The following is a 26,315-nucleotide window of genomic DNA, read 5'->3' as shown; positions in this document are numbered from 1 at the left end:
AGGTACAGAGATAACAAAAACAGTTCCCATGCTTACAGTTTGGAAGGGAAGTGGATATATAAACAGACTATTTTAATACAGTGCTATTTGCTCTAATTAAAAGACAGTGTACAGAAGATGATGGAGGTCGTGGCCAGGCAGCCTTCCCAGAAGTGGGTGCATTTAAAGTGGGTACTGAAGTATTAATATGAGTTTGCTGGGTGAGAACAACAGAGGAGGGAGTTCAAAAACATGAGGGAAACAGAGAGAAAAAAGTGAGTGTGATATGTTGGGGATCCCAAATACCTAATTCTTATTACCTCTACTTCAATTCTTTTATGATACAAGAACAAGGAGCCAACTTATTTTATAAATAGGAGCCAATTTGTTGTATAAAATGTTTTCATATTTTGAAATAGAATTTTAAATTACTTAAATATATAATTACACTACTGTCAAATTAACTATTGCTGTATTAAAATTATTAAGAACATATTTATGAATATACTTTTAAATTAACTATGAAATTATATTTATAAGTTATTTTAAAAATATTTTGTTCTAACATTTCATTTATTTATTTTTATTTTTTTATCTTTAAATTCTTTATTAGGTAAGGAATTACAAATGTGTCTAACATTTTAAAATTCTTAAATATATAGTTATGCTTTAAAATTAACTGTCAAATTTGATTAAAATTAAAAAACACATATTTATAAACAGAATATGTTTTAAAGTATTCAATATGAAATTAAAAGTTGTTTAGCATACAAATATTTTTCAAAGACACCAACTTACTGGGTAAACTGGATGTAGTATTTCTAAGGCAGCCGTACATATGTTTGCACATGTAAAGTTGGACATGTGAGAACACAAGCAATAATTGCCGACGGGTTTCTGGGAAATGCCTGAGGAATGCCTGTATTTTAAATCCTTGCTCATGGATTGCAGGGCCCGGGAGCAGCCCTGGGGCACTTCTCCCCCTTCTGATTCTCCAGGGCTCCCTACTGCGAGGTCAGTGACCCCACATTTAGAGTGGCTTGACCCTGCAGGCTTCTCTTCTGAGCAGCTGAGGCTGCCATGCGCCCAGCCTCCTGGCTTAATCTGCCCGGTCTCTTCTGCTCCACCTCCAGACGGAGGCCCTGAGGAGAGGGTCACCTGGCCTCGGCCCGGGAGGCCCCACCCTGCCTCCTTGGTCAAGCCCAGCAGTGAACCACTATGTTTTATCTTCAAGGGAACCTTCCCCATAACTCATCCCTCCCCACCCCCAGTCAGGTGATACCCTTCCTTCCAGGGTGTGAGAAGGGGAGGCCTTAAAAGGATCCTTGGCAGTGCCCATGGGACACCAGGTGTCCTTATAGGTGAGTGGACAGGAGCAGCCTTGAGGCTCATGGTGCAGCTCTGCCACCTGCTATCCACACGACTCTGGGCAAGTGAGTTAAATCCTGGAGCCTGTTCTGATGCTTATGGCATCCCTTTCCTTGGGGGCTAGTTATAAAGATCAAAGTGGATGCCTCCTTGTCAAGTGCTGGGCCCAGCCATGGGCCCGTGGTAAGGGCTCGGCAAGCACTGGCTGAAATTGGAGTTGTGATTCTGCATGAAGCTGCTGAAGGGACCCTGAGGTGGCTCTGACATGCCTGGAGCCAGCTGGTGTTGGAGGGGCTTGGGCCCCTCTGCAGTGGGATCTAGACCAAGCCTGGCCGTGCCCCACACTGACAGTGGGACCTGGAGCTCCATCTGTTTAGCCTCACTTTTCCCAGCTGCCAAATGGGGAGAGAGAAATGTCAGTCTCACTTAGTCACTGTGCGAGCATGAGAATCAAGTGAGCTAACGGAGATGGAAATGCTTGTACGGGGGGGAAAAACGGTGGGTCTCAGCTATGCTTGTGGCTGTCATTGTGTAACACTTTCCCAAGAGGAGCATGAGGGGGGCAGGAAAGGGCAGGGCTGGCTGACGGCAGCCACCTTGCCGCCCGGCCCAGTGCTGCCTCCTTCAGTGGCTGATCATAGGAAGAGCCAGAGCAAGTTCCCTTTCCGGCCACCAACTTGGAACCACTTGCTTCTGACTGTCATGATTTGCTGAAGTGGGGTCGTGCTCCCGTAAATGCTTAGACTCAGGGATCGAGCCAGAGGCCCAGCAGTCCCCGGGCCTTCCACCAGCTCATCTGCTGGGGGGGACTGGTTTGCTCTATTTATTTGACAAGGACAGACACCGCCCCCCACCACCAACCGGGGTCCCTGAAAGTCAGGCCGCTTCTCTGCATAGTAACCTCTGTCCCTGTTGGTCCCCAGGTACTTTGAATTTTACGAGGGCCCTTTAGAATATAACTCCACAAGATGCCTGGAGCTGAGGAACGAGATCTTGGAGGTGAAGGTGCTGTCCATGTGAGTGGGGCCGGGCTGGGCGGTGGGTGCATGTGCACGTGGGAGTGGGGCAGGGCCGGGGGCAGGTGGGGATTTGGGCAGAAGGAAATACGGCAGGAACCTCGGTGGATCAGACAGAACAAGCATTAGGTCTACTTCCCAGGGCCCTGGCATCGGGAGAGCCCTGCGGGCCGCACGCAGGGATGATGGTGTTTTGTGGAAAAAGCCCAAGTTTGCTAGGTCTCCTCTGTGGACTTGGCCTTTCAGTCCCAGCTCAGTTATCCGTCTCCGAGATTATCATCACCGGCTCCTCAGGTATAGAAATTGAACAGGGCCCCGGAGCGTCTTACCTGAAATGTAGTCCTGTGTGCGAGGGTCAAGCATCACCTTCATGCTATGGTCTTTTAAACATTTTATATTCATTAAAATTTTACAAAAAGGTAAACAGTGAAAAGTCCCCTGCCCACAGTCCCTTGCCCACAGCCCCCAGTTCTCCTCAGAGCTAAGAGGCCACCCCTGTGTCTCCTGCATCCTCCCAGAAAGTCTATGCAAAACCCAGCATCTACGTATAGGTATTTTTCACTCTTTCTTTTTTTTGTTAAATGGCAAGAGACCTGTGCTCTGTCCTCCCCCTCAGCAATAGATCACCTGGCTCTGTTACAGCCTGTGTGAGAAAAGCATGCTACATGCTGAACATTTTAGCGAGTGTCTGTCCCTGCTTTCCCTCCCATGACTGCCATGAATTTGGTAAACCATTCAGAGGACTGGGTGCTGTGTTCAACAGGACAGGATGTGTGTTGATTTTTAAAACAGTAATGTCTGGATATGGAAGAAGTGCAGTTTATGGAGGCAGGCAGTGCTGGGCGCTCAAGTGGGCTCATGGGCCCTGGACGCGATCCCTGCACTGCTGTCCACGGCCCACAGGCAGGAGCCATTGCTCCTTGAGCCTTTTGACATGGTCTCTGGGGAGCGTGGGTCATAGAAAGAACATGAGCCTTGGGTTCAGGCAGACCTGGGCTCCAAACCCGATGCTGGGCTTTACCAGCTCTGCATCTTCATACAAATGACTTAACCTCTCTGAGCCTTCTCTTGCCTATAAAAATGGGGACACTCTCACCCCACTTTTAAGGGTTGCTATAAAGACTAGTTGAACTAACATATGTGAAAATAGTAACCCGGCAGTCCACATACATAGGAGCACACCCAGTAGGTGCTCAGCGTTCATTGCGGCTTCCCTTTCCTTCTCTCCCCTTTCCTTTCTCTCTGGAACCAGCAGCAGCAGCAACAGCTTTTCTGGGCTGTCATTCAGACTCCGTCAGCTTAGTAGCTGCAGGAAATGTCCAAGATAAGAGCAAATGTCCAGCTGGGATTAGCTGTGTCGCTCCTGGTCTCTGTACTAACCAAGGGGCCGTGTGCTCTCTCTAGAGAGGAACATGTGAGCAGCTCACCCTCCCGCCAGCCCCACCCAGCCCTGGGCTGAGCAGACACCGTGGTGCCTGCCCCCAGGAGCTCCCAGCCCAGCGGGGAAGCGGACAGTAATAACTGATTACCTTAGGGAGATGAGGGTGACAGGGAACTTGACCTGGGCTGGGGGGAGGGGTGGTCAGGCCAGGCTTCTCTGAGGAAGCGACGGTGTGAAGGGTGATAGGAGTTAACTCGGCCAAGAGGATTCCTGACCGAGGGAACAGTTTGTGCAAAGGCCCGGTGCCAGGAAGGAGCCTGCTGTGTCCCAGGCTGTGCAGGGTCAGGGCAGCTTGAATGCCAGCAGGAGAGGGGGAAACAGAAGCAATGCTGCTAGAGGGGCAGGCAGGGGCCGGACCTTGTGGGGTGGGAATTAGTTTTATCATTATCAAAGGGCACGGGGAAGGGTTTGAGGCAGGTGGGGGGTATGATGTGATTGGTGTTTGATACATTACACTGAGGAGTGGGGATTTAGTGGCAAAGATGGGTGCCCCGACCCCAGTTAGGAGCCCCATCCATAAGCTCATAAGCAGAGAGAGAGAGCCTTTATCTTTTCCCCAAATTCAGAGACTGCAGGCCCGTCAGTGCCGCACTGTGCAAACCTAGGGCCCTTGTGGAGAGCGCTCTGTACCGTTACAAAGGGCAAATCACCCATTTTTTAAATTATGAAAAAGAGGCAGTTTCTCCACAGTTACTTCAAGGTCTGCACAGGACGACCTGAGGGACCCCCTATATTTGGCTTCCGTTTGTACTGCTTCCCATTTCTCCACCCATATATTGTGTATATGTTGGTGTTTGTCCCTGTACTGGCCTGTTGGGCTCCCATCACAAGGGACCACAGCTGGGGCTTAAACACCAGAGCTTTCTTTTCTCGAAGTTCTGTGGGCTGGAGGCAGATCGAGGTGTCAGGAGGGCTGGGTCTCTCTGTGGCTTCGAGACGGCTGCCTTCCCTGTCTCCACACGGTCGTCCTTCTGTGTGCCTTTGTCCTAATTTCCTCTAATGAGGACACCAGTCACAGTGGATTAGGGCTCACCCTAGTGATGTTATTTTAACTTAACCACCTCTTCAAAGACTCTATCCCAGAAAGATGGTCACATTCTGAGATGTTGGGGGTTAGGGCTTCAACATATGCATTTGGGGGGAGACACTACTCAGCTCATAGTACTCCCTATCACACCTTCCATTTAGGGACTAAATTAGGAATTGCCCGGGCCCTTTGTTTCAAGCCCGAATCACAAATGTTGTGGGGTGCAATGGGGAGCCTCATATTTCCCTATGTTCTGTGCCCACCCTGTCCCTTGTGGTGTTGGTGACATTTGGTCCTCTGCACGGTTGGCGTTAGTTCTCACCTCTGCCTCTGGGCCCCTGAACTGAACATCTATCCCAGCTGGTGCCCTCTGGGCCTTGCAGCACCCTGGGTCTCCATGGCAGCTGCCCTCCTGTGGTCCCCAGGCCCTGGGAGTGGGCACTGGAGGTCTGAGAGGTAAGGAGAGGCTGGGGCTATTCATGGGGCATCAGCATGGCAGGATGTTGGGGAGCCGTGAGCCTCGTGCCTCCTTTTCTGAGTCCTCAAGCTGGGGGTCAGTGGGCCCTCTGGGGCTGAAATCCGAGAGCCCAGAGCCCGGCCTCCGATCTGAGTGGTTCTGACCGCCTGGGCACCTGCGTGCTTTGCTCCAGCCCAGAGCTGTGGCCCTGCTTGTGGTGGAGACTGTTAGTCATTGGGAAAAGGTTAAGTTCTCATCTATGACCTGAGGGGCTTGAATGGATGCGCTCCAAGGCCCTTCAGCGCATGATGTCAGCTGGAGTTCTGGCTGAGGAGATGGGACCTGTGTGATTCAGCTGGGGAGATTCTCATCCAACATTGCTCCTCTCAGTGGTGAAAGTCAGTGAGCCAGAAAATCCCACCCAGACAAGCCTCACTCCTGACAATATCAGATTGTGAGAAATTGCACTATGACCATTTGTTATGAAAGTGTGCATTGTCCCTATATTGTAAAAATATCGACGTTGAATTTAGTGATTCTAGAGCCTCTTTATTTTTAAACTAGAGGCCTGATGCACGAAATTCATGCAAGAGTAGGCCTTCCTTCCCCTGGCTGCTGGCACTGGCTTCCCTCTGGCACCCAGGACCCAGGCTTCCCTCATAGCCCCAGCTTTATCTGGAAGGTCATCTGGGAGGACATCTGGTCTAATTAGCATATTATGCTTTTATTATTATAGATCAGCTGCTGCCTGTGCTCACACCCAGATGATCTCACCCACTGGCCGCCCTCTCCTGCCTCCACTTCCCCATCTTTCTGGGGTGGAGCCCTCACTGCGACAGGCGAGGGGATGGGGCCGGGGCTGGCAGGGTTCTCCAGGCCTCTCTGAGTCCTGGAGCCTGGCCCTGCATGGGCTCAGGATGTGTTTGTTAAGTGAACGAATGGATGGAAAAGTGATTGCGACCAGAGTGAAAACGAGGTGGTCATGAAAGAAAAGGGGGGGGGGAAGGAAAATGAGATGACCATTATCATCTCATTATTATTGCCATCTCTAGCACATGGCTAGAAACATCAAGTAGAATACGAAAGTTTATAATAATAAAAAGTGACAGTCCCCTGCCCCACACCTACCCTCACCCCTGCTGCTTCCAGCTCTTGGCTGTTTCTGCAGAACCTGCTCCTATACCTCTCAGTGCCACGTGCATGCTGCTGTCTCCTGACTTGCCCTGTTTGCAGAGTGTCCCCTCCCGTCCTGCCTCAGCGATGGGTGAGGATTCAGCTCCCTTAGCCCACACCCAGCCCCGCCCCACTTTCCTGGGTGAGGACTATTGCTATTTGTAGTTCTTCTATCTATAGATTGCCCAATAACCTGTTTCTTTTTCTACTAAATATTGGCAGTATCTCTTGATCCAGCACTTTGTGATATGAGGCTGTTAAAGTTACCCCTGCTTTTTAGTTCCAGCCTCTGGCTTCGATCATCCATGAGTTTACCTTTAAAATGTCAAGGCTGCTAACATGTACATTCTATGTGTAACCATAGCAGCCTGTTGCAGGCTTTTCTCTATAGGTTGATTCTAAAATTTGAAGATCAGATAATGGTGATTCTATCTTTTTGTACATTTCTCTTCCTCCCCTTTTTTTCTGAAGCTTCTAGTCATCTTTTCCCCCTTGAACTCTCCCGTCTCTATTATGCCCTATTCCCCCCCACCCCCGACCCTCCTTTCTCCATCAACTAGGCATTCCCCTAGGTTTCCCTTCATCCTCCTGCCTCACCCCAGACAGGCTGCGTCCTGATAGGCCACACATCTTCTCCCCAGAGCTTCCTTCTCTGCCTGCTTAGGTCGGATTCACCTGAGAACCCATAGCTGCTTCTTTCTTGGTTTACTCCTCATTTTGCCTCTACCCCCTCTTAAAGCAAAGTCCCCAGAAGGATGGGTGGGAGTCCTTCTGTGTCTAAATGCCTTAATTCTTCCCTTATACTTGGTCGCTGGTTTGGTGGGGTTGGTATTTTAGGTGGAAGTTGTTTCCCCCCAGAATGCTGCTGAAGAGCTTCTGTTATCTGCTTGCACCCAGGGCCACACGCGCACGACACTGGTTCCTTTGGAGGTGACCTGCCTTTTCAGATCATGACGTTCAGGAACGTCCTGATGGTGTGCCCGGGATGCGCACCACGGGGACCTCTTCATCTGGGGCTCATGTCCAAACCCTTGCGCGTTCTCTTAGAGCTCTTTGTATTTGCTGTTCTTCATTTTTCTGTTTCCTCTTTTTAGTGCATCTAAGAGTTGAATACTGGCTTTTCTCGATAGCTCCTCTAACGCTCATATAGTTTAATCTCATCTCTTGCTATCTCCCTGTCCTTTGCTTCTGCTTTCTGAGAAAAAAAAAAAAAAGTTCTTGAGTTTATCTTCTATCTCATCTAGTGAACTTTCCCCCTCAGGAGCTCTGACTTTGTTCTCAGAGTGGCCTGTTCTTATTTTAAGGACCTCGTGCCTTCTTGATCTGCTCTGGGGACACTGAGGAGAGTATCTTGGAGTTCTGTTTCATGCCTCCAACAGCTCTCTCTGTGGTCATATTTTTTTAAAACCAGTATTTTTATTTATTTATTTTTGTGTGTAGGCACAGATAGTGATTAATATGAAATAGTTTAATTAGGCTTATATTATGAAGAAAAATAATGAAAACAAAAAAAAATAGAAAAATGATGCCCATAATTATAACATACCAAAAAATCAAATATTTTCTCTTTTAAAATGTATTTTTCAATTACAGTTGACATACAGTATTATATTAGTTCCGGGTATATGGCATAGTGATCAGACATTAACGTACGTTATGAATCGATCACCCCAATAAGTCTAGTACCCCTCGGACATAATTATGACACCCGTGTGACACCTTGGGTGGTTATTACAGTGTTCCTGACTGTATTCCCTGAGCTGTCCTTTACGTCCCTGAGACTATTTTAATAACTGGCCAATTTGTACTTCTTAGTCCCTCTCACCTTTTCACCCATCCTCCCAACCCCCTTCCCATCTGTGGACCACCAATTTGTTCTCTGAATCTATACATTTGTTTCTGTTTTGTTTGTTCATTTTTAAAAATTCCACATATAAGTGAAATCATATGGTATCTGTCTTTTCCTGTCTGACTCATTTCATTTAGCATAATACCCTCTAGGTCCATTTGTTGTCACAAATGGTAAGATTTCATTCTTTTTATGGCTGAGTACTACCCCATTGTATATATGTACCGCATCTTCTTTATGCATTTGTCTACGGATGGGCACTTGGGCTGCTCCCTATCTTGGCTGTTGTAAATGATGCTGTAATGAACATAGGGCTGCACATATCTTTTCAAATTAATGTTCTGAATTTCTTCAAAATGAATTCTCTGTGGTCATTTTATCTGATGGTTTATCTTGGATTGTATCCTCAGGTTGACCAGGTGGCCCTTGGTTATCTATTCCTATTTGAACAATACAAAGCTGATAGGGTCTCTGAGGCTGAGAGCAGCTTTCATGGAGGGTAGGTGTTCAAGATTGCTGCTGGCCCTTTTGCTGTTAGAACATCCAGATCTTTTCACTGGGAGTGATAATTTTTTTTTTTAAAAGCCGGAACTGACAGTCTGATTCATTCCCTCTTCCCTCCTCTGCTTGACATTAAATATCTGGCCACTGTGGGGGTGGGCTTGATTGTTCTGGATGTGGACTCACAACCAATCCTCATTTTAGCACCATGTCCCTGCCCCGCCCTCCACCCCCTTTAAAATTTTCTGTGCAAATTGGCTCTATCCATGGGCTATGCCCTTCCTCCTTATGTCACCCCTTCTCCTTCCACACACTTGTTGAAATCTCTCTTCCACTGAGACCTTCCACCCACTCCCATTATTCTATTCACCTGGTAGCTTATACCTTTTTTATTCTTCTGGAATATGGTATCTTGGGAGAAAGGAAATAAGGGCCTGGGATCAACCCTTCATCTTAAAGATGATCTGTGCTTCTATAAAGCAATTTACAAAATATTATTACAAATATTATCTCTTTGGATCTTTCTGACAACCTTCGAGATGGGCAGGACAGAGGTTATTGTATCCATCTTACAGATAAAGCAGCTGAGTCTCAGAGGGATTAAATGACTTACCCGAGGTCACATTGCAAGTTGGGGATGGAGCCAGGATTCAAGGCTGGGTGTTCAGGCCCCAACCGTGGTCCATGTATGATGAGGGCATTGGAGGCTCAGAGAATGGGGCTCGGACGATGGAGGCTCAGAGAATGGGGCTCGGACGATGGTAACAGTCGAACTTGGGAGCCTGACCTGCAGTGTTGCCATGGCTGTGTTTCCGGGAGGCGTTGGCAGTAGAGGGGGCTGCTCTGGGACCTGGGTTGCAGGAAGTGTGGGAGGGAAGCAGTGTGTGAGCCAGGGTGCCGCTCTGCAGTGACACTTCTCCTCTGGTGTCACGGGAGCTTGAGAGAGGAGAGCTGCTGTGGAGGTTTGGGAACGCCAGAGGGAGGGTCAGGATGGGAGGGGGCTCCTTCCAGCTCTTTAAAGCTGCCAAGCAGGTGTGTGAACTGGGCCTGAGACCCATGTGCCCCTCTGCTTCCCAAATTCATGGACTTTGTTGCTATCCTGACTTCTCCTGAAACCCTCCCCCACCTTCATGTGTCCCCTGTAGGTGAGGCTTTCCCTGTTTGGGAACAACTACATCCCCCTGCCGTTAAACACGGAAACAGCTCTGTTGAATGAACCTGTCATATTTTATTTTTATAATCTTACAGTTGAATATTTGCCTTTTTTTTTTAAAATCATGGACCCCTTTGGGAAGCTGATGAAAGCTTCCAATTCTCCCCAAGATGTGTACCCGGTGGACAAACATGAGATTGTCACTATGATTCAGGGGGCTCATGGGTTCCCGTGAGCCCTTCAGTGGACCCCTGGGTAAGAGCCACACTGACAGTAGTTTTCTGCTAGCACCCAGCTCCTGGAGCTGGCCACCTCCCCACTCTTGAGCAAACCAGAATGACCTTACAGGACTGCTCTTGGTACCACGCCCAAGCCAGCGGCTTCTGAACAGCCACCGCCAGGCGACCCCGGACAGCGGCAGGGTGCAGGCGCAGGGAGGGGACTGCGGTGGGCAGGAGATCATGGTCCATGCAGCATTTCTCCATGTTCCTGAGAAACTCCAGTCTGCTGCAGTGCTCAGTGGGAAGACGGTCCCACGATGTAATGCTTTCCGCTGGTTTCAGTCAAAGCACGCATCCCACCGGATTTAGACGTTCCCTTCCCAGAGAGCATGTTAGGCACCACAGCCAAGATGTTCAAAACCCGACGAGCATAAAGAAAGCCTTGCAGATGGGTGTTCAGGTGAAAGGAACATGTCCCAGGTTTCTCACCTCTTCCTATGTGTCATCTGGAAAATGTGAGCAGGGCACACCCTGTGCTGAGCCCTACTGTGTGCTAACACAGTGTGAGGGATGCACAGACATTGCTTTGCCCTCTACAGGTAGATGTTCCTGGGGCATCCAGGCAGGTCCTGGGGGGTGGGCATGTGAGGAAGAATGCTTTAAAATGTAGCCTGGCCTTTTAAAAATCAGATATGATAAGACACCCAGACACAGAAATGACATCGTGAAAGAAGGTCTGATACTCCCAGAGCCGGGAGGCACAGCTCACCTTGCAGGGCCACCCGGGGAAGCAGAAGAGGTGAGGGGAAACCTGGGTGAGAGCCTTCATGTGGTTCTCACAGGGAGGAATGGCGAGGTGGGGTGGACAGTTTAGGACTGGCCAGTTTGAATGCTCTCTATGGGCTCTGTGGCATAGGGACTGCCCCTAGTGGCCTGAGACCTGGCCCTGGCATGATTAGAGCGGTGAGCCAGTGGTTGGGTTGATAAAGGAGGTGGTTGCAGGTATGGGCTGTGGATTGGTCGGTGTGATATGAAAGGTGTGCTTGCAGGAGATTGCCTGCCATCTCTAGGAATTAGCAAGGCCCCAGGGCCAGAGCAGCAAGAATTCAGAAACGGAGACGATCCAGCTAATACAAAGGACCAGCCAGGATTTGGCAGAGCGGGGAGCAGGAGGGGGCATGTTTGGGAATGACGACACTCTGCCAGCCTGGCCCTTCATGGACTCTTCTGTCCTCCACTCCCCAAGGGTGAAGCAGTCGGAGCTGTTCGACAGGTGGAGGAGCCTGCAGATGTGCAAATGGGCGATGAACATCTCCGAAGCCAACCAGTTCAAGTACCTATGACTCGTCTGTCCTGCCCCGGGGTTCTCTTCCTGCCTCCTCTGCACATCCTCCCAGTCCTGCAAGGCCCATCCCCGGGGCATCTCCTTGGAGCTGGTCCTGACAGGGCTCTGGAGTCTGGGCAGCGGGAAGGGGGGAGGAGGGTTCTGACTCAGCACGCAGGCTTAGGCGGCACCGGCTGGGTGCTGTCCTCCATTCTCACCCTGCAGCATCCCTGCAAGGTCAGCGATGTCGTCTCCAGTAAAGCTGAAGTTCACTGAGACTCACTGAGGTGAAGCGATTTTCAGGTCTCTGGCAGGCCTGTGTGTTAAGGCACAGTAAGCACCATCCACGGCCCCACCCTGTTTCCCTCCTCACCTCCAGCCCAGCATCCCCTCTCCAATGTCTTGAGCTCTTATAGCTCATGGTCACCAACCTTCTGGACCTCATGGACCACTGGTTGGGGACCGCTGTTATAGCCTATCCTGAATGCTTGAGTGCTGCTGTAGGTGATTTTCTCATGGCTCTCTAACCAACATTTACAGATCATAAGCTCCCAGAGCTTAAAGTTTTCCAGCCTTTGAGAGTCGCCTACTATAGAAGTAGAACGTGAACTTGAGCCAAGTACAGGAAGAAGGGGGGAGGTCCAAGGTCTGGCTTTATGTGCTGCCCAATACACCCTTAGAAAAAGATTACTGTGGGGACTGGGCAGGCAGATAACCCCTCAGGGTGGGTGCGGCTCGAGAGCCCTGAGGGAGTGGCCAGGTCAGGGAGATGCACAAGGATGCTGTCCAGGCTGAGTGGACAGAAGCCTCATCCGTGGGATTCACAATATAAAGAAATAATAATAATAATAATAATAATAATAATAAGCACCAGGAAGATACTGTGGCAGGAGGAAAACAGAGAGAGGCATAGGGCCCTTTGGCAGGGATCAGCCAGCGGCTTGTAGGGGAGAGACTCTGAGGGCTTACAGATCATAAGCCCTGGGGTAACTGAGACCCTTCTGGGATGGGAGTGGGGGGTGGTTTCCGGTGTGGGAAGAGGGGATGACATCAGGCCAGGCCATGCTGTAAAAGGAAAAACCTTCAAGGCCAGTCATCGTTTCCCTTTGCTCTTATTATGAGCTCATGGAACAATAATAAGATTCTCAATTCAGGTTCGCAGGAATCTGGTACAATGAGGTGTGTGTGTGCAGGGTAGGGGTGGGGGGTTCCAGGGAGAGAGTAGGGTGAGTATACTAGAAGACAGGCATGAGCATCCTAGCTACAGAAAAGGAATCCTGTAGCAGAGGCCTTCCCTCACCCTATTGCTTACAAAGTAAACACCTGGCATTCTGGTTTACAATTCAGGCCCTTGTGAGTTTGGTGAGTATGAGTTAGTCTCCTGCAATGGGGTACTCTCCAGTGGACTGATAAGATTGAGTTTCCGGACCAACAAGGATCAACAGCCCAGATGCTGGTTTGTCATGCTGACCCATGGCCCCTGCCTGGCCAGGCCTCTGGCCTTCCCTTGGGGAAGCCTCAGTCACGTTCTGAAACCCAACCCTCCACAGGAAAGAATGCTCTCCACAGCCAGGAGCCAGCTGAACTCCCCAGTGAAGTCCCTGCAAGAATAAAGTCATAACAAGTATTTGTATAACCTTCCTGGCTTTGGCAACCTGGAGTCATGGAATTACAGAGGGTCAGAAGAGCCAGCCCTGTATTGCACAGATAAGGAAATTAATTGAAGCCCAGCGAGGGCAAGAGACCTGCCCAAAGCTCCACAGCTGGCGGGGGCCAGCAGAAACTAGAACCCAGGCTTTTTTGACATCAAGTTGGCAAGCCAAGTGTCCATCCAGGACCTTGGGTGTGAACTTTCCAGAGAGCTCCTCCTCAATTTTAGTTAATGGTCATCATCCGGGCTCCATGGAGAAGGTGTTCCGTTCCTCCTGTGGCTGCCTGGGCACCGGACGTGACTGTGCCTGGAGCCAGTGTCGGGAAGGTGGCCAGGTGGCCTCAGCCCACTGCTGCTGCCTTAGGAGAAAGCATGTCCTCCAGGGCCCACAGTCCCTAATGGAGTGGGTAGTAATTTGCATCCTTTGTCAAGCCTGGCCCCTCTGCAGCCAGGGCAGGGGGAGCAGAGTGTGCCCAGGGTCTGACCCAGCACCACGCCTCACCAGCAGGCCTGGGAGAATGCCCCGCCGGTAGGATGCCAGCCACAGGGAAGAGAAAAACCAGGCTCTGTGTCTGGCTGACTCCCAGGCCGGCCTTAGCAGCCACATTCTCCCTCCGAGGGGGTTTTAAGCCTGCTTACCTCGTCTCAGCGTTCATAACTTCTGGGAGCTCATATTTGTTTTTGTGAGTGAAAAACCACAGGTTCTAATTATTTTTAAAATTAAATAATGAACTCCTGGAAACTTGTTTTGGCAGCCAGGTCCATTCTGCAGGATGTCATCCAGTATCAACTCACCGTCCCCAATTTCTGACCGCCACCCCCCCACCCCCCATTCCTAAACCACTTTCTAAATGATTGAAATAGTACATTTCTGTTGACTGTGTGTCTTGGCTTTTGGGCCCCATCATATAGAGAGCATGCCTTGTCTAGGGTCTGATATGGGGGCCAACGGCCTGCGGAAGGGCTCTGCATCCCCGGGTTTCCATGAGGACTCAGTTTCCATGTCGATTGGCCTGTTTCCAGGAAGTAGCAGAAAGCTTAGCAGACCTTAATGGAAGCTCAGATGAGGATGATTTGTCCCACAATTGGCAGGCACCTGGTTGTCAAGCACCTGTGTGACTGACATGCAGGATCCAGAGAAGCAGGGTCCCTGCCATTGGGGGCTGTCATTCAGTTGGGGAGGGAGGCGGCAGACGAGGAAGCCAGTGGGACCCTTGGAGGCCAGTGTGGTCAGTGGGGACAGAGAGAAACCTGGCTCCCACCCGAAGGCCCAGGCACTGGGAGGAGTATGGAAAGGTGTGCGGTGGGAAGGGGGAGGTGGGAGAAAGTGGGGCTCCCTGGCCTCCCTGAGGGGCCTCCGTGTCCTGATGCCTCTGTTCTTCAAGAGGCTCTGCTCTGTCCATGTCATCAGTGTCTCCTGTCTGTCTCCCGCAGGTCCACTCTGTCCAGATGCTGCAATGCCCCCTCCTTCCTCTTCACCACCCAGAAGAACACGCCCCTGGGGACAAAGCTCAAGTACGAGGTGGACACCAGTGGCATCTACCACATCAACCAGGAGATCTTCCGCATGTTTCCCAAGGTGCTGCTTTGGGCAGGGCGGTCTGGGCGGGGCAGAGGAGCTGACTCAGCCGGGCCCTCTGTGGCCATGCCCAGTGGCTTGGCACTGCTCTGCTGTGCCCTCTGCACCCAGTCCTGGCCCTGGTTGGCCATGCTCTGAGGCTCAGTAGAATGTCTTCTGGGGTTCTGTCTGGCATGATGAATGGCAACTGGCTATTTAAGTGACTTCTGGCAAGAAGGTGGTTATAAAATTTTGGCTGTTGCATTGCTGGTAGAGGACATCCTGAAGATAAGCATTTGTCCCCCACCCAGGGGAGGCACAAGAGCAGAAACATCCATGCGAAGGCTGTGCGTGCACAATAAATCAACCAATGCAAAGCACGGCACTGAAAGAGGGGTCTGTATTGGATGACCTTAGGGGGTCGTTTTGATTTACAAAGACTCAGTCTGCCCATCTGTAACATGGGGTTTGGACTGGAATGGGTTTGGCTGCTTATAACAGAAATCTAAAATATCAGAGTCTTAAAGAAGATACACGTTTATTTTTTCATTTCACATACAAGAGATCTGGGGGTGGCCATCTGTCCGGGGCCAGCACCGTGGCTCCCTGGCCATGGGGACCACAGAGGAGGATCCATGTGTGTGAACTGCTCAGGTTTCTGAGGCTTAGGTACATGCACTCACTTCTGGCCCGACTGCCGCCTCAGACTCTCAGAGAAGGGGTCCCGAGCCTGCCTGTGTTTTCAGCTGATTCCGAAGGTTACCACCGAGAAAGGAGGAAGGCTCCATGGGACATGAGCACCTTCTGGAGAGTGCTGGGCTCCGGGCAGGACTTGATTGAGCCTAGTTTGTAGAAAAACTGGTTGGGGTGTGTTCAGGTCTTTCTGGATGACGTCCGAGGGCCTGGGCTGAGTGCTGATGAAAGAGAGCCCAGGGCTTCTCTGCTTTCTGTTACTCAGGCAGGGTGTCCTGGTAAGACTAGGCCTTGTGGGGGCACCGGGAGGAGCTGCAGGTGCCAGACGTCCTCTCTCAGGTCACCGTGCTGGAGGACATGGGGTGTGAGCCATCTTGGCGAGGTGGGCCTTGCAAGGCCTGGAACATGAGGTTGACAGCAGGTGAGCTTGCATCTCACACAGGTAATACCAGTGGGTGACACACAGCTCGGTATGACATATGGGTCCAAGGAGGGCCATGGGCATGGGCCGCTGAGGCCCAGGAATTAGAGAAGAGATTGCCAAGGGTTCTTTGGAAAGGGCCAGAAAATAAATATTTTAGGCTCTGCAGGCCATCTGGTCTCTCTCACAGCTATTCACCTTCATCCTTGCACAAAGCCGCCTGGCTGTGAGTACACCAGTGAGTGTGGTCCTGTTCCAATAGCTCTTCAGTTCCTCTTAAACGCTGACATTTGTTTATATACTTTTTACATGTCACAAAATATTTTTCTTTGGATTTTTCTCCAACTATTACAAAATATAAAATCCATTTTTAGCTTGCAGGCCATGCAGAAGTAGGTGAATGGTCAGATGTGGCCCGTGGGGCTGTAATCTGTGACCCCCTGAACTAGAGCACGTGACACAGAAGTATTTCCCACACTTCCTAAAAGTGCATATATCTTTGAGTTTGTAAAAAATAGAGTGTCTTGCCTCCTACCTCCACCCTAAAGATTCTGGTTCCGTGGTTCTGGGAAGGAGCCCAGGAACTCAGGTAGTTTTTGATTTACAGAAGTTTGGGAAACACTGACATACAACATAAAAAAGCCTTCGATGGTCTCTCCAAAGAGGATTAGTGTTTTCTGTTTCTCTGATAAAAATCAAAAAGTGCCGTTTCCCCCACTGGTCCTGAGACACCCTGGTTTCCCCACCTTGGCCCCCTGGGCCTGTCCCTCCAGGGAGAATGGGCCACGAGGAAGGACCGTCTCCCACAGACCTGCCGCATCTCCTTAGGTTTAGCCGCATCCCGATGAGCCTGTGGTAGTGTGATTTTTCCAGGACGCCTGCCTGGAAGTTGGTCCCAACGGAAGCCCAAGGTGCTGACAGGGCCGCTCTCCTGCAGGCTGGCCAGCTGGTGTGTGCTGGGAGGACAGCTGCCCAGCAGCCTCCTGCTGTCCGAGATGGAGGGGACCTTCAGGCCATCCAATAACAACCTGGTCCCCTTGCCGAGATCCCTCTGGGTGGGGGCCCTGCACTGGTAGGCTTTTCATTGACACCAGTGGTTCTCCACAGGGGGATGGTTGGGGACATTTGGCAATGCCTGGAGACATTTTTGGTTGTCATGACTTGGGGGCACTCTTGGCATTAGTGGGGTGAAGCCAGGGATGCTGCAGTGTACAGATCAGCCCCAACAATAAGGCACGTCAGTGCCAAGGCGAGAAGCCCTGCTTTATATCATATTGAGCAGCATGAAGTACACAAATTACATTTTAATTTATAACACATTTTATAAAATTTACAAAACCAAAACACTGGGAGCTCAAAAACCTTGCCTTCACCTCATTATAGATTGAATTTGGGGCTTTGCATCCCGGGCAAAGTCTGCCAGTCCTGGCAGCTGGGATGTTTGGCCACCCTGCCCTTGCCTCCAGGTCTGTGTGCCTGCCCTGTGCCTGCCCAGTGGCACCTGCCTTGGGTGGCCCACGAGGGAATGTGACAGAAGCAGGTCTCTTAAGTGTCAGGCCAGTATTTGCTTTTTCCTGCCAGTTTGCCCGTGGCCCCCTGGAGGGCATGCGTAGAGTGCCTTTGTGGGCAGCCAGTACCCAGACCAAGGTAACCCCCAGTTGAGGTGTGACCAGGTCAAAGCGCTGTGAGACGCTCACTCCCAGTGCTCCTCTGACTGTCACCATCACTTAGGGTAAGTCCTAGGCTCCCTAGGTGTGCCAGCCTCTAACTGTTTCCCTGAGGTGGCCTTGCTTGCTCACCTCGTCTCTTATCCCCGCTGCTGCCAAGTCCTGGCATCTGTCGCAGCCTATATGACCTTTCTGTCCCAGGCCTGTGTCCTCCTCGTGGACAGAGGGCGGCTCTGCACCTCGCCCTGAGCTGAAAGGGCTGAGGTTTAGGGCTCTGGTCCCAGGGTGGCCCTGCCCTCATTTCTGCTGCCGCCATCCCCAGCACATCTGCATTCATCATTAAAATATGTGCACTAGCCGTCGTGAAAAGCTGAGCCTCCAAACATGGGGAAACCGAAGGCCAGCAGGGCTGTCCTCTCTGCGTGCCGGAAACCTAGCACATCCTGGGGTTTATTGAAAAAGGCCATGGAGACCTGTCTTCTGGCCCCAGCCCATTTGTAGTTGCCTGTGGAACTGAGAACAAACCTTCTGACCTCTTTTCTCACCTGCAAAGTGGAATAACCACTTTTCTCTAACGTTCCCCGCAAGGCTGCCTCATGGGGCCCAGAGGAGTAGAGGTGGAGGGGGTGCGGAGGTGGGAGCACCCGCTGAGGGCTGTGACCTGTCTCCCCAGGACATGCCCTACTACCGGTCCCAGTTTAAGAAGTGCGCAGTGGTGGGCAACGGAGGCATCCTCAAGAACAGCCGCTGCGGGAGGGAGATCAACAGCGCCGACTTCGTCTTCCGGTAAAAGCACCCTCCTGGTCTGCACTTGCCACTTCTGCCCAACCCCCCTCCCTTCCCCTTGGTTGCCCTCCCCCCAATGCTGCCCTTTACATGGTTAATCCCCCACTCCCCACCCCTGTAGACCCTCATGCTCCAGGTTGTCACTTCTCTCTAGTGCTGTCCCCTTTGGGCACATGGTGGAACCTCTCAGAGCCTCAGTCTCCACATCTGCATAATGGAAGCAAATGGCATAACAGAAGTGAAGAGACTCAGGACTCAATGGGGCCCCAGGCAGATCAGTCGGTGAGGCCTCTGGGTGGCCACCTTCCTGGTTGCGTTCTACTCTTTCGGAAGCAAAGCTTGGAACCAGGGTAGCTTTGTATCTAACACCAATTTGAACTTCACCCTGGCTTTGCCTAAGGTAGAGACTGGTCCTTATATTTATTCTTCCTTATGTAGAGTCCCCCTCTTATCTTGGGGACCCTCACTTACATCTTTAGTCTGGATAATGAAGATGGGCTGAAAATGAGAGATTAAAGCAGAGACCTGGGCTGAGGCTGCAGTGGGCTCTCGGGTTGTAGATTCAGTTATTGGGCTGCTCAGGGTTGGTGGAGGAAATGGTTGAATTGGCCCCTCCATTCCCAGGCCACAAAGATTCCACCCAGTTGGCCGCCTCCGCATCCTTCTCTCATGTGATCATCCCTCCCCTGCCCCCTGCCCTTGCCCACTCCCCGCTCCATCGGGCATGACTGACCACAGGCCGTCGGGCTGCCTCGTCTCTTCCGCAGGTGCAACCTACCCCCCATCTCAGAGAAGTACACCATGGACGTGGGGGTGAAGACGGACGTGGTCACCGTGAACCCCAGCATCATCACAGAGAGGTCAGTGGCCCTCTTTCTAGACCTGTGGGGTCCTATATGGTAGCCACTGGTCACATGTGGCAACTGGCACTGACGTGTGGCCAGACTAGAGTGAGATGTGCCATCTGAGTGTCACCACCCCCCTTTCCAAGATGTAACGTGAAAGAGAGGATGGCCCCTATCTCATGAAATCTTTATATCGATTATATGTTGACACGATAGCCTTTTGAGTATATCAGGTTAAATAAAATATGTTATAAAAATTAACTGCACCCATTTTCTCCTTGTGTAAATGTGCTTTCTAGAACATTTAAAATTACTAGTATATATGTGGCCTGCATTATATTTCTCTTGGACAGTGCTGGTCTAGACTGCCCTCACCTAGTGATGGGTCAGAGCTCCCAGTCTGTGAGGGGAGAGCGGCTCCCTATGCAGTGTGTCCAGGCAACACTGGGGAGGAGCCTCCTGCAAAGATCTCCTCCCCACCTGGCTCCCTCCTGGGATCTGTCTGGGAGGCCTCAGGGGAAGAGGTTCATGTGTTAAAACTCCACTTCTGTTTCATAGTCCCACCATCCAGGTCAGATGAAGGGTAAGGAGGTGGGGGAGTTGTTAAATTGGGTCAGAGGCCCAGGAACAGGGACAGTCCGCAGAGTGAAGGAGCATTTGACACCTGTGAGATGGGCCAACCTGAGGGCTGTTTAATGTAAAGGAAAGATAAGTGAAGGGCTGCTGGTGGTGGGGAGAGGGGCAGGCAGAGAGATCAGCAGCTGGTTTGAGATCCATTAGGGATCTTAGGGAAGCCAGGACAGGTGAATGCCCCGAGGGCTCCAGGGAAGGCCTCCACTCCCTCACCATCCCACTGAGCTCACCCGGCCAGCCTCGGCCATGTGAGTGCAGCATTGCCCTCCCCTGGCAGCCACACACTAGGTATTTGTCCCTTTGGGCCCTGACTGTCCTCTCCTGCACCCACTTACAAACACATACCTGTCCTGGGGACGCCTATGAAAGGAGGCAGAGATGGCCTGAGAGTCCCTCCCTCCTTTGGAAAGACCCGAGGGTGCAGGGCTGGGGAAGCAAGGGCGCGGGGCCTGGGGGCCCGGGGGCCTGGGGGCCAGGGGCTCAGGGCGCAGTGGCTGACCCTCTCGCTTGCGCCCGCCCAGGTTCCACAAGCTGGAGAAGTGGCGGCGGCCCTTCTACCGCGTGCTGCAGGGCTACGAGAACGCGTCCGTGCTGCTGCCCGCCTTCTACAACACGCGCAACACCGACGTGTCCATCCGCGTCAAGTACGTGCTGGACGACTTCCAGGCGCCGCAGGCCGTCTACTACTTCCACCCGCAGTACCTGGTCAACGTGTCGCGCTACTGGCTCAGCCTGGGCGTGCGCGCCAAGCGCATCAGCACCGGCCTCATCCTGGCCACGGCCGCGCTGGAGCTCTGCGAGGAGGTGCACCTGTTCGGCTTCTGGGCCTTCCCCATGAACCCCGCGGGCCTCTACATCACTCACCACTACTATGACAACGTCAAGCCCCGCCCCGGCTTTCACGCCATGCCCTCCGAGATCTTCAACTTCCTGCACCTGCACAGCCGCGGCATCCTCCGCGTGCACACGGGCACCTGCAGCTGCTGCTGAGGGCGCGCCGGCTGCCCTGCCCGCCCGGCCCCCAGACCCTTGCTCCTCCTTTCCCTCCTGCGCTGGGCAGGGCAGGGCGAAGGTCTGGCTGGAAGGCTGTCTGTCACTACCTGGTAGTTCAGCTTCATGCTTGGGACCCACCCGTGGGCCGGGAGACAGGGGTGGGGCTCGGGGCAGAGTCAGCTCTGTGCTGGGCATCCAGGGCCTTGGTCTGGGCCCCGTGTCTCTGCCTGGCCCACGGTGGCATGCTGCTGGGGATTGCCCGTGAATAAAGCACATTTCCACTCAATGTTAGCATCCAAGAAAGAGGGCACACTGTATTGGCCTTGTCACAGCTAAAGGAAGGCCCCACGGAGAATGGAAGAGAGATGGCAAGATTTTATTCGGACTTTTGGGCTCCTGAGTTGCATTCCGAGGCCTCAGCCCTGATTTGCTGTCTAGAATCTCAGAGCTTAGCAGCCAGCTCAGCCACCAGACCCTCCTGTGAAGACAGAGTGGCCCAGAGAGGTCCAGAGACTTATCTGCCAAGGTTACCCCTACTGACCGAGCCCACTAGGTGACCAGTGGAAGCTAATGCGAGGCCTGTGTGAGGATCTTCGCAGAGACCCCATCAGCTGAGGAGAGCCACACCGTTTCATACACATCTTCACACACAGTCTTGGTGCCTCCGGGTTCAATCCTGCATCTGATCTTTTGATGAGAAGGACGTAAACCAGACCAGCCATTTGCACTAAGGTTTTCAAGCCAATGTTACCGACTCATAAGCGCTCAGTGATTTGCTTCCTCTTCTGGCTCCTTATTTCCAGCTCTGTTTTAACCAGGAGTTATTTATAAGACCCGTTCCTCTTTATGTTCCTGAATACTGCAGAACAGGCACTGTAAGGCTCGGGATGAACCGAGTAAACGGTGAGCATGGCGGCAGGAAGCCCATCATGGCCCCGGACACCAGCATCACCGAGGGACCTGCACAGGCGGGACCACCCACGTGGCCAGCCAGGCAGCCCACGCACACATGTGCCCGCAGGGCCTGCACTGGGGGAAGTTAGCTGTGTCCAGCTGAGAGGGATCAACAGGTCACTTCACAGCTGAAACTCATTCCCTTTGCTTCCGGCGTGATGTTTCCACCACTAACTCGGCCGTGCCGGATGGACACTGTTGATAAATTGCCTTAGAACTTAGTTTTGTAGAATCTTAGAATGTTAGTCCTGGGGAGGACTTCAGCCTCCTCCCTCCCTTTCTTTTTTCTCCCTCCCCGCCTTCTCTCCTTTCTCCCTCCCTCCCTTTCCTCCTCCTTCCTTCTCTCCTTTTCTTCCCTCCCTTCTGTAAACATGCCCATAGCTTGTCTTGTTTTGATCTGGGCTTGGGCTTGGACATAATGATGAATATGGACACATCTCATTTTATTGCACTTCATATATATTGTGGGTTTTTTAAAAATATATTTTTATTGATTTCGGAGAGGAAGGGAGAGAGATAGAAACATCAATGATGACAGAGAATCATTGATTGGCTGCCTCCTGCACACCCCCTACTGGGGACCGAGCCTGCAACCCAGGCATGTGCCCTTGACTGGAATCAAACCCAGGACCCTTCAGTCCGCAGGCTGACGCTCTATCCACTGAGCCAAACCAGATAGGGAAAGATGTTGCATTTTTTACAAATTGAAGGCAAGACCCTCCACCAACAAAAAAGATTACGACTTACGTTTATTACTGTTGTATCTCAGTACCCAGTATCCGAGGCATGCCTTTATAGGCGGTATCTCTGACTCTGGGGCTGGAGGGAGACCATAAGCAAATCCCAGTCCCACCTGCTGGGTGCCCTGAGGAGGAGGGGGAGGAGCTGCGGGAGCACAGCTGGGAGCAGGGCCTTTCGTCTGATCACCTCATTTACAGCAGAGCAAAGGCCCAGCCAGCAGGAGGCAGGCGAGAGCAGGTGCTGTCCTGACCTCCAGGCTCAGCCCGGGTCTCTCATTCTTGGCCTGTGCTTCGTGTTGGTGGGTCGTACAGAGCGCGTGTCCCATGCACACGCGGTTCTAGATGCTGACCTTCCCGCTTCGTTCTGAGCTCTGAAAAAACTTCAGGCTGCTCTGAGGCGCCGTCTGCTTTTCGGCACGGCAGGGACGTAGCCAAGGAGGCAAGGTAGGCCCGGGTCCTTGGTAAACGGGGAGAACTGCACCAGGACAGCGCATGGCTATGCTTTCTTAGGTTCTGCCTGTGTCTCCTAACGAAGGAGCTTCTGGGAAAGATTCTGGTGTCCTGAGGTTTCCAGCCACGTGTCTGTGGTTCATTGAGCCCCGTTCTGGAAGCCATGGCGTGCCGGAACTGGAAGGCTCTTAATGACCATAATGTCCCACTTAAGGAAACAGGCCCAGAATGGAGAGGTGACCTGGGTCAAGTCAGGCCTGGGGCTCTACCGATGCCTGCTGTGGACAGACCCTCCACCTGAAGCGTGTTCCAGGAGCGGTAGTGTTGGGGAGCTGGAGCCTGGGGGAGCCACACACCAGGGCTCTCACACTGAGGGTGTGGGGAGCTGGTGTCGGCCCAGCCAGGAAACTTGTAGGAGCCAGGGATGGAGCATGAGGAGTCACCCCATGGAGGAACGGGGTTTCATGGCTCATGGCCCTATTCCTGCCCATAGGTTTCAAGGCAAGTCCCTTCCTCTCCCTTACGGTGTCCTCATAAACAACTAGAGGCTTTGATCTCTAGGGTCTCTATAATCTCTAAATTTTTTTTGAGACATTCATGATGTATGAGGTCTAAGCCATAAATATTTATGATTGTACCATCTAAGATTTACTGTGCTCATTCTCAGGCCCAAGACTGAACACTTAATTTGCATGATTTCCTATAGGCATCACAGGACCCCCTTAGGTTAGAAGATTCCCATTAGAAAGATGAGGAGACTAAGGCTCAAAAACAATTCAGTGACTGGCCCATGGTCAGGCACCCAGTGGAGGAAACTGCACCCAGGTCTGTAGAACGCCGAAGTCTGTGCTCCAAACCTCGGCCTTAGCCACTTCCCATCCAGAGGGATCCTGAGAGGGATCGAGATGTCACTGCACGTACTGGACCCTGCTCTAGGGTCACGTGCTCTGAGAGGCTGTCCTGGGTCTGGAAGACAGTCTGTGCTTATAGAGGCCTCCCTCCCCACACCCTCCCTGTGGCACTGGAGGCGAGCTGAGGCCATCTCCACATTTTGCAGGTGAGCAGAGATGACCAGGAAGGGTACACATTAAATGACACCATGGTGAGTGACTTGCCCAAGGCCACATGGCCAGCTAGTGCCTCAACTGGGATTCACCCTATTTCCTGTCTTCCAGGTCACGCTCTTTCTCCTGCAGCCAGTATTTGTAGGAAAAACGTTTTTCAAAGGCTCAGAGACACCTGGGCATAGACCCGGAACCCCCACCATGTTCCTCTCAACCTTGTCCCTCTCGCACCCTGCGGTATAGACTACCAGTTAAATTCTTATTGAGGGCAAATTGATGCTCCACAGACAAAACAAATCACAGCTTCCTTTGTGCTAAATCCACTGCCCCAGGGTTGAAAGGCAGCAAAAACAAGTAAATGACTTGGTGCCTAGCCAAGCCAAAAGGAAGGTGGCTCAAGGTCAGGTGCGGCCTCTGAGCAATGCTGTCACGGCAACTCTGCCCGCTTGTCACCTGGGGCTGCAGAGAGCCTGGCGCCCTTGACTTTGTAAGGGCGTGGGGAGGAGGCAGGGACAGTGCTTTCTGACAATTGAGGGCAAGCACAGAACTGGCTTCAGCCAGGTATTCAACCAATATTTATTGAGCACTCACTTTGTGCCAGGCATTGTGCCAGGTGCTGGGGAACTATGGTAGTGATGAGCACAACATACCCCCTGCTGACCTGGAGGTGGCGGTCTGGTGGATGTGTCCAGACACTGAACCAAGAGTCCTACAGGCACACACAAGAGCTGTGCTAAGTGCGGGCATATCCCGGCTTGTGGACAGTTATCAAGAGAGAAGGACATGCCCAAGTCCATCCTGAATTCTGAAGGTTGGCGGGAGAAAGATGATAATTGCCGAAGCAGTGACTGCTTCTCAGGTCTCATGGTCGTCATGTGACATATGACAGGCGTGGCCTCTGGTCTTTGAGTTTTCTCCTCCTTTGTTTCCTCAAAAACCACCCTCCCCCCACCCCCGACTTGCCTCCTGTCTCCCTAAATGCTCCCTCTCAGGCCCCTTTGTGATTCATCTTCTGTGATGCCACTTTAGGGCTTTCTTCCCCTTTGGGAAACATTCCTTCAGAAATCTCATCTGTTCACAGCCTCACGTCTCTTCTGTCCTTGCATCTTAACCCCTTCCCTGCAGGTTGGTCCTCTCTCTGAGCATCAGAAACGTGCTCACCATGGCCTCCTGAACATCTGTACCTGCATGGCATCTAAAGCTCAATATGTCCTCAACTGGTGTAGTTAAAAGGACAATTGGGACCTCACATCACCTCCTACCATTTACTAGCTGGGTGACTTTGGAGGAGCTGCTGAAACCCCTGGAAGCTCATATGAACAAGGCCAGGTCACTAGCTTCAACCGTGGCAAGGGTCAAGTGAAATAGTGTTGCATGATGCCTAGCATGGTGCCGGCACAAACTAGACACCAGTGAGCACAGGTTCTCTCTCTCTTATCCCTTCCCCAGTCATCCCCTCAGTGAATGGCTCTACCGCACTGATGGCCACTCTACCTCAAACCTGGATCACCCTTTGCTCTTCCTTTTCCTTCACCTCCTGTGTCTATTTGTTCTCCAAATCAAGTCAATTCTGACTCATAAATAGCCCTTGAATTTATTCTTTACTTGCATTCCTTCTGCCCTACACGCAGGCCCATCTCACCGATCTTCTGCTTCCAGAGAATTACCTTCTGGAAATACCTTTGGTGGAATCCATTGCCTGCCTGTACCATATAGTCCAGATTCCTTACCCAGGTGGCTCACTCCCTTCCCAGAGACCCTCCCGCCACTGCTCCCCATCCCCCGTCCCCCTAGCACTCCTCCAGGCACTGTGCTTTGTATAGCTGTTGGAAATGCCTGGATTGGCCCACACCCCGCCTCCCTCTGTCCTCTCCTTGACTCTATCACTTTTGCGGATGATGTTACGTTGTAGTCCCTGCATCCTCCCCTCTGTGCTTCTGCCCCAACCATCACTGACTTCTGTTAGGACATCCTCATAGCACATGGCATGGGCATCCTGTGTCCTTGGCCCAGGGTCTGTCCTTCCCTAGGGGAAGCCTCCCAATGTGGCCCATGTTGGTGCCCTTGCACTGGCACAGAGCTGGGTGTTTACTACAGCAATGGGGCCTCTGGTTACCTAGTGGGCTCCAGGGGTCAGGAGACCCAGTTAATAAACTGAGTAATGCCCTTCGAAGTTGTCAGCTTAGGCGAACCCCTGTTGATTGTTGTTTGCCTATACCATCTATGTGGGAAGCACTGAGCTGCGTAGACACCCCCGTCTGTCCTCGGAGCTCGGGGCCCAGGAGGCCGGGGCATCTGTGATGTGGTGGCTTGTGGGCTCATCACCCAGTCTCAGCTCCCCTCTTTGTTTA

The 26,315-nt window shown here is 51.9% G+C and overlaps 1 protein-coding gene across 1 annotated transcript in view; it reads left to right on the top strand.

The window, feature by feature from the left end:
• ST8SIA5 (ST8 alpha-N-acetyl-neuraminide alpha-2,8-sialyltransferase 5) overlaps positions 1-23,542 on the top strand; it is a gene marked incomplete at its 5' end in the record, with an annotated part of 43,229 nt that extends 19,687 nt beyond the window's left edge. Inside the window, 6 exons of the mRNA XM_081096529.1 lie at positions 2,271-2,363; positions 11,432-11,518; positions 14,595-14,739; positions 18,173-18,285; positions 19,053-19,145; positions 20,285-23,542. Of these exons, the coding sequence (XP_080952655.1) occupies positions 2,271-2,363; positions 11,432-11,518; positions 14,595-14,739; positions 18,173-18,285; positions 19,053-19,145; positions 20,285-20,753 (1,000 nt within the window). The 3' untranslated portion in view covers positions 20,754-23,542. The remainder of the gene's footprint in view (positions 1-2,270; positions 2,364-11,431; positions 11,519-14,594; positions 14,740-18,172; positions 18,286-19,052; positions 19,146-20,284) is intronic.
• Positions 23,543-26,315: the final 2,773 nt, after the last annotated feature.

The sequence above is a fragment of the Myotis nattereri genome, assembly GCF_964212035.1.
Source record: "Myotis nattereri genome assembly, chromosome: 8".
NCBI lineage: Eukaryota > Metazoa > Chordata > Mammalia > Chiroptera > Vespertilionidae > Myotis > Myotis nattereri.
This window is presented reverse-complemented; position numbering and strand designations above follow the sequence as displayed.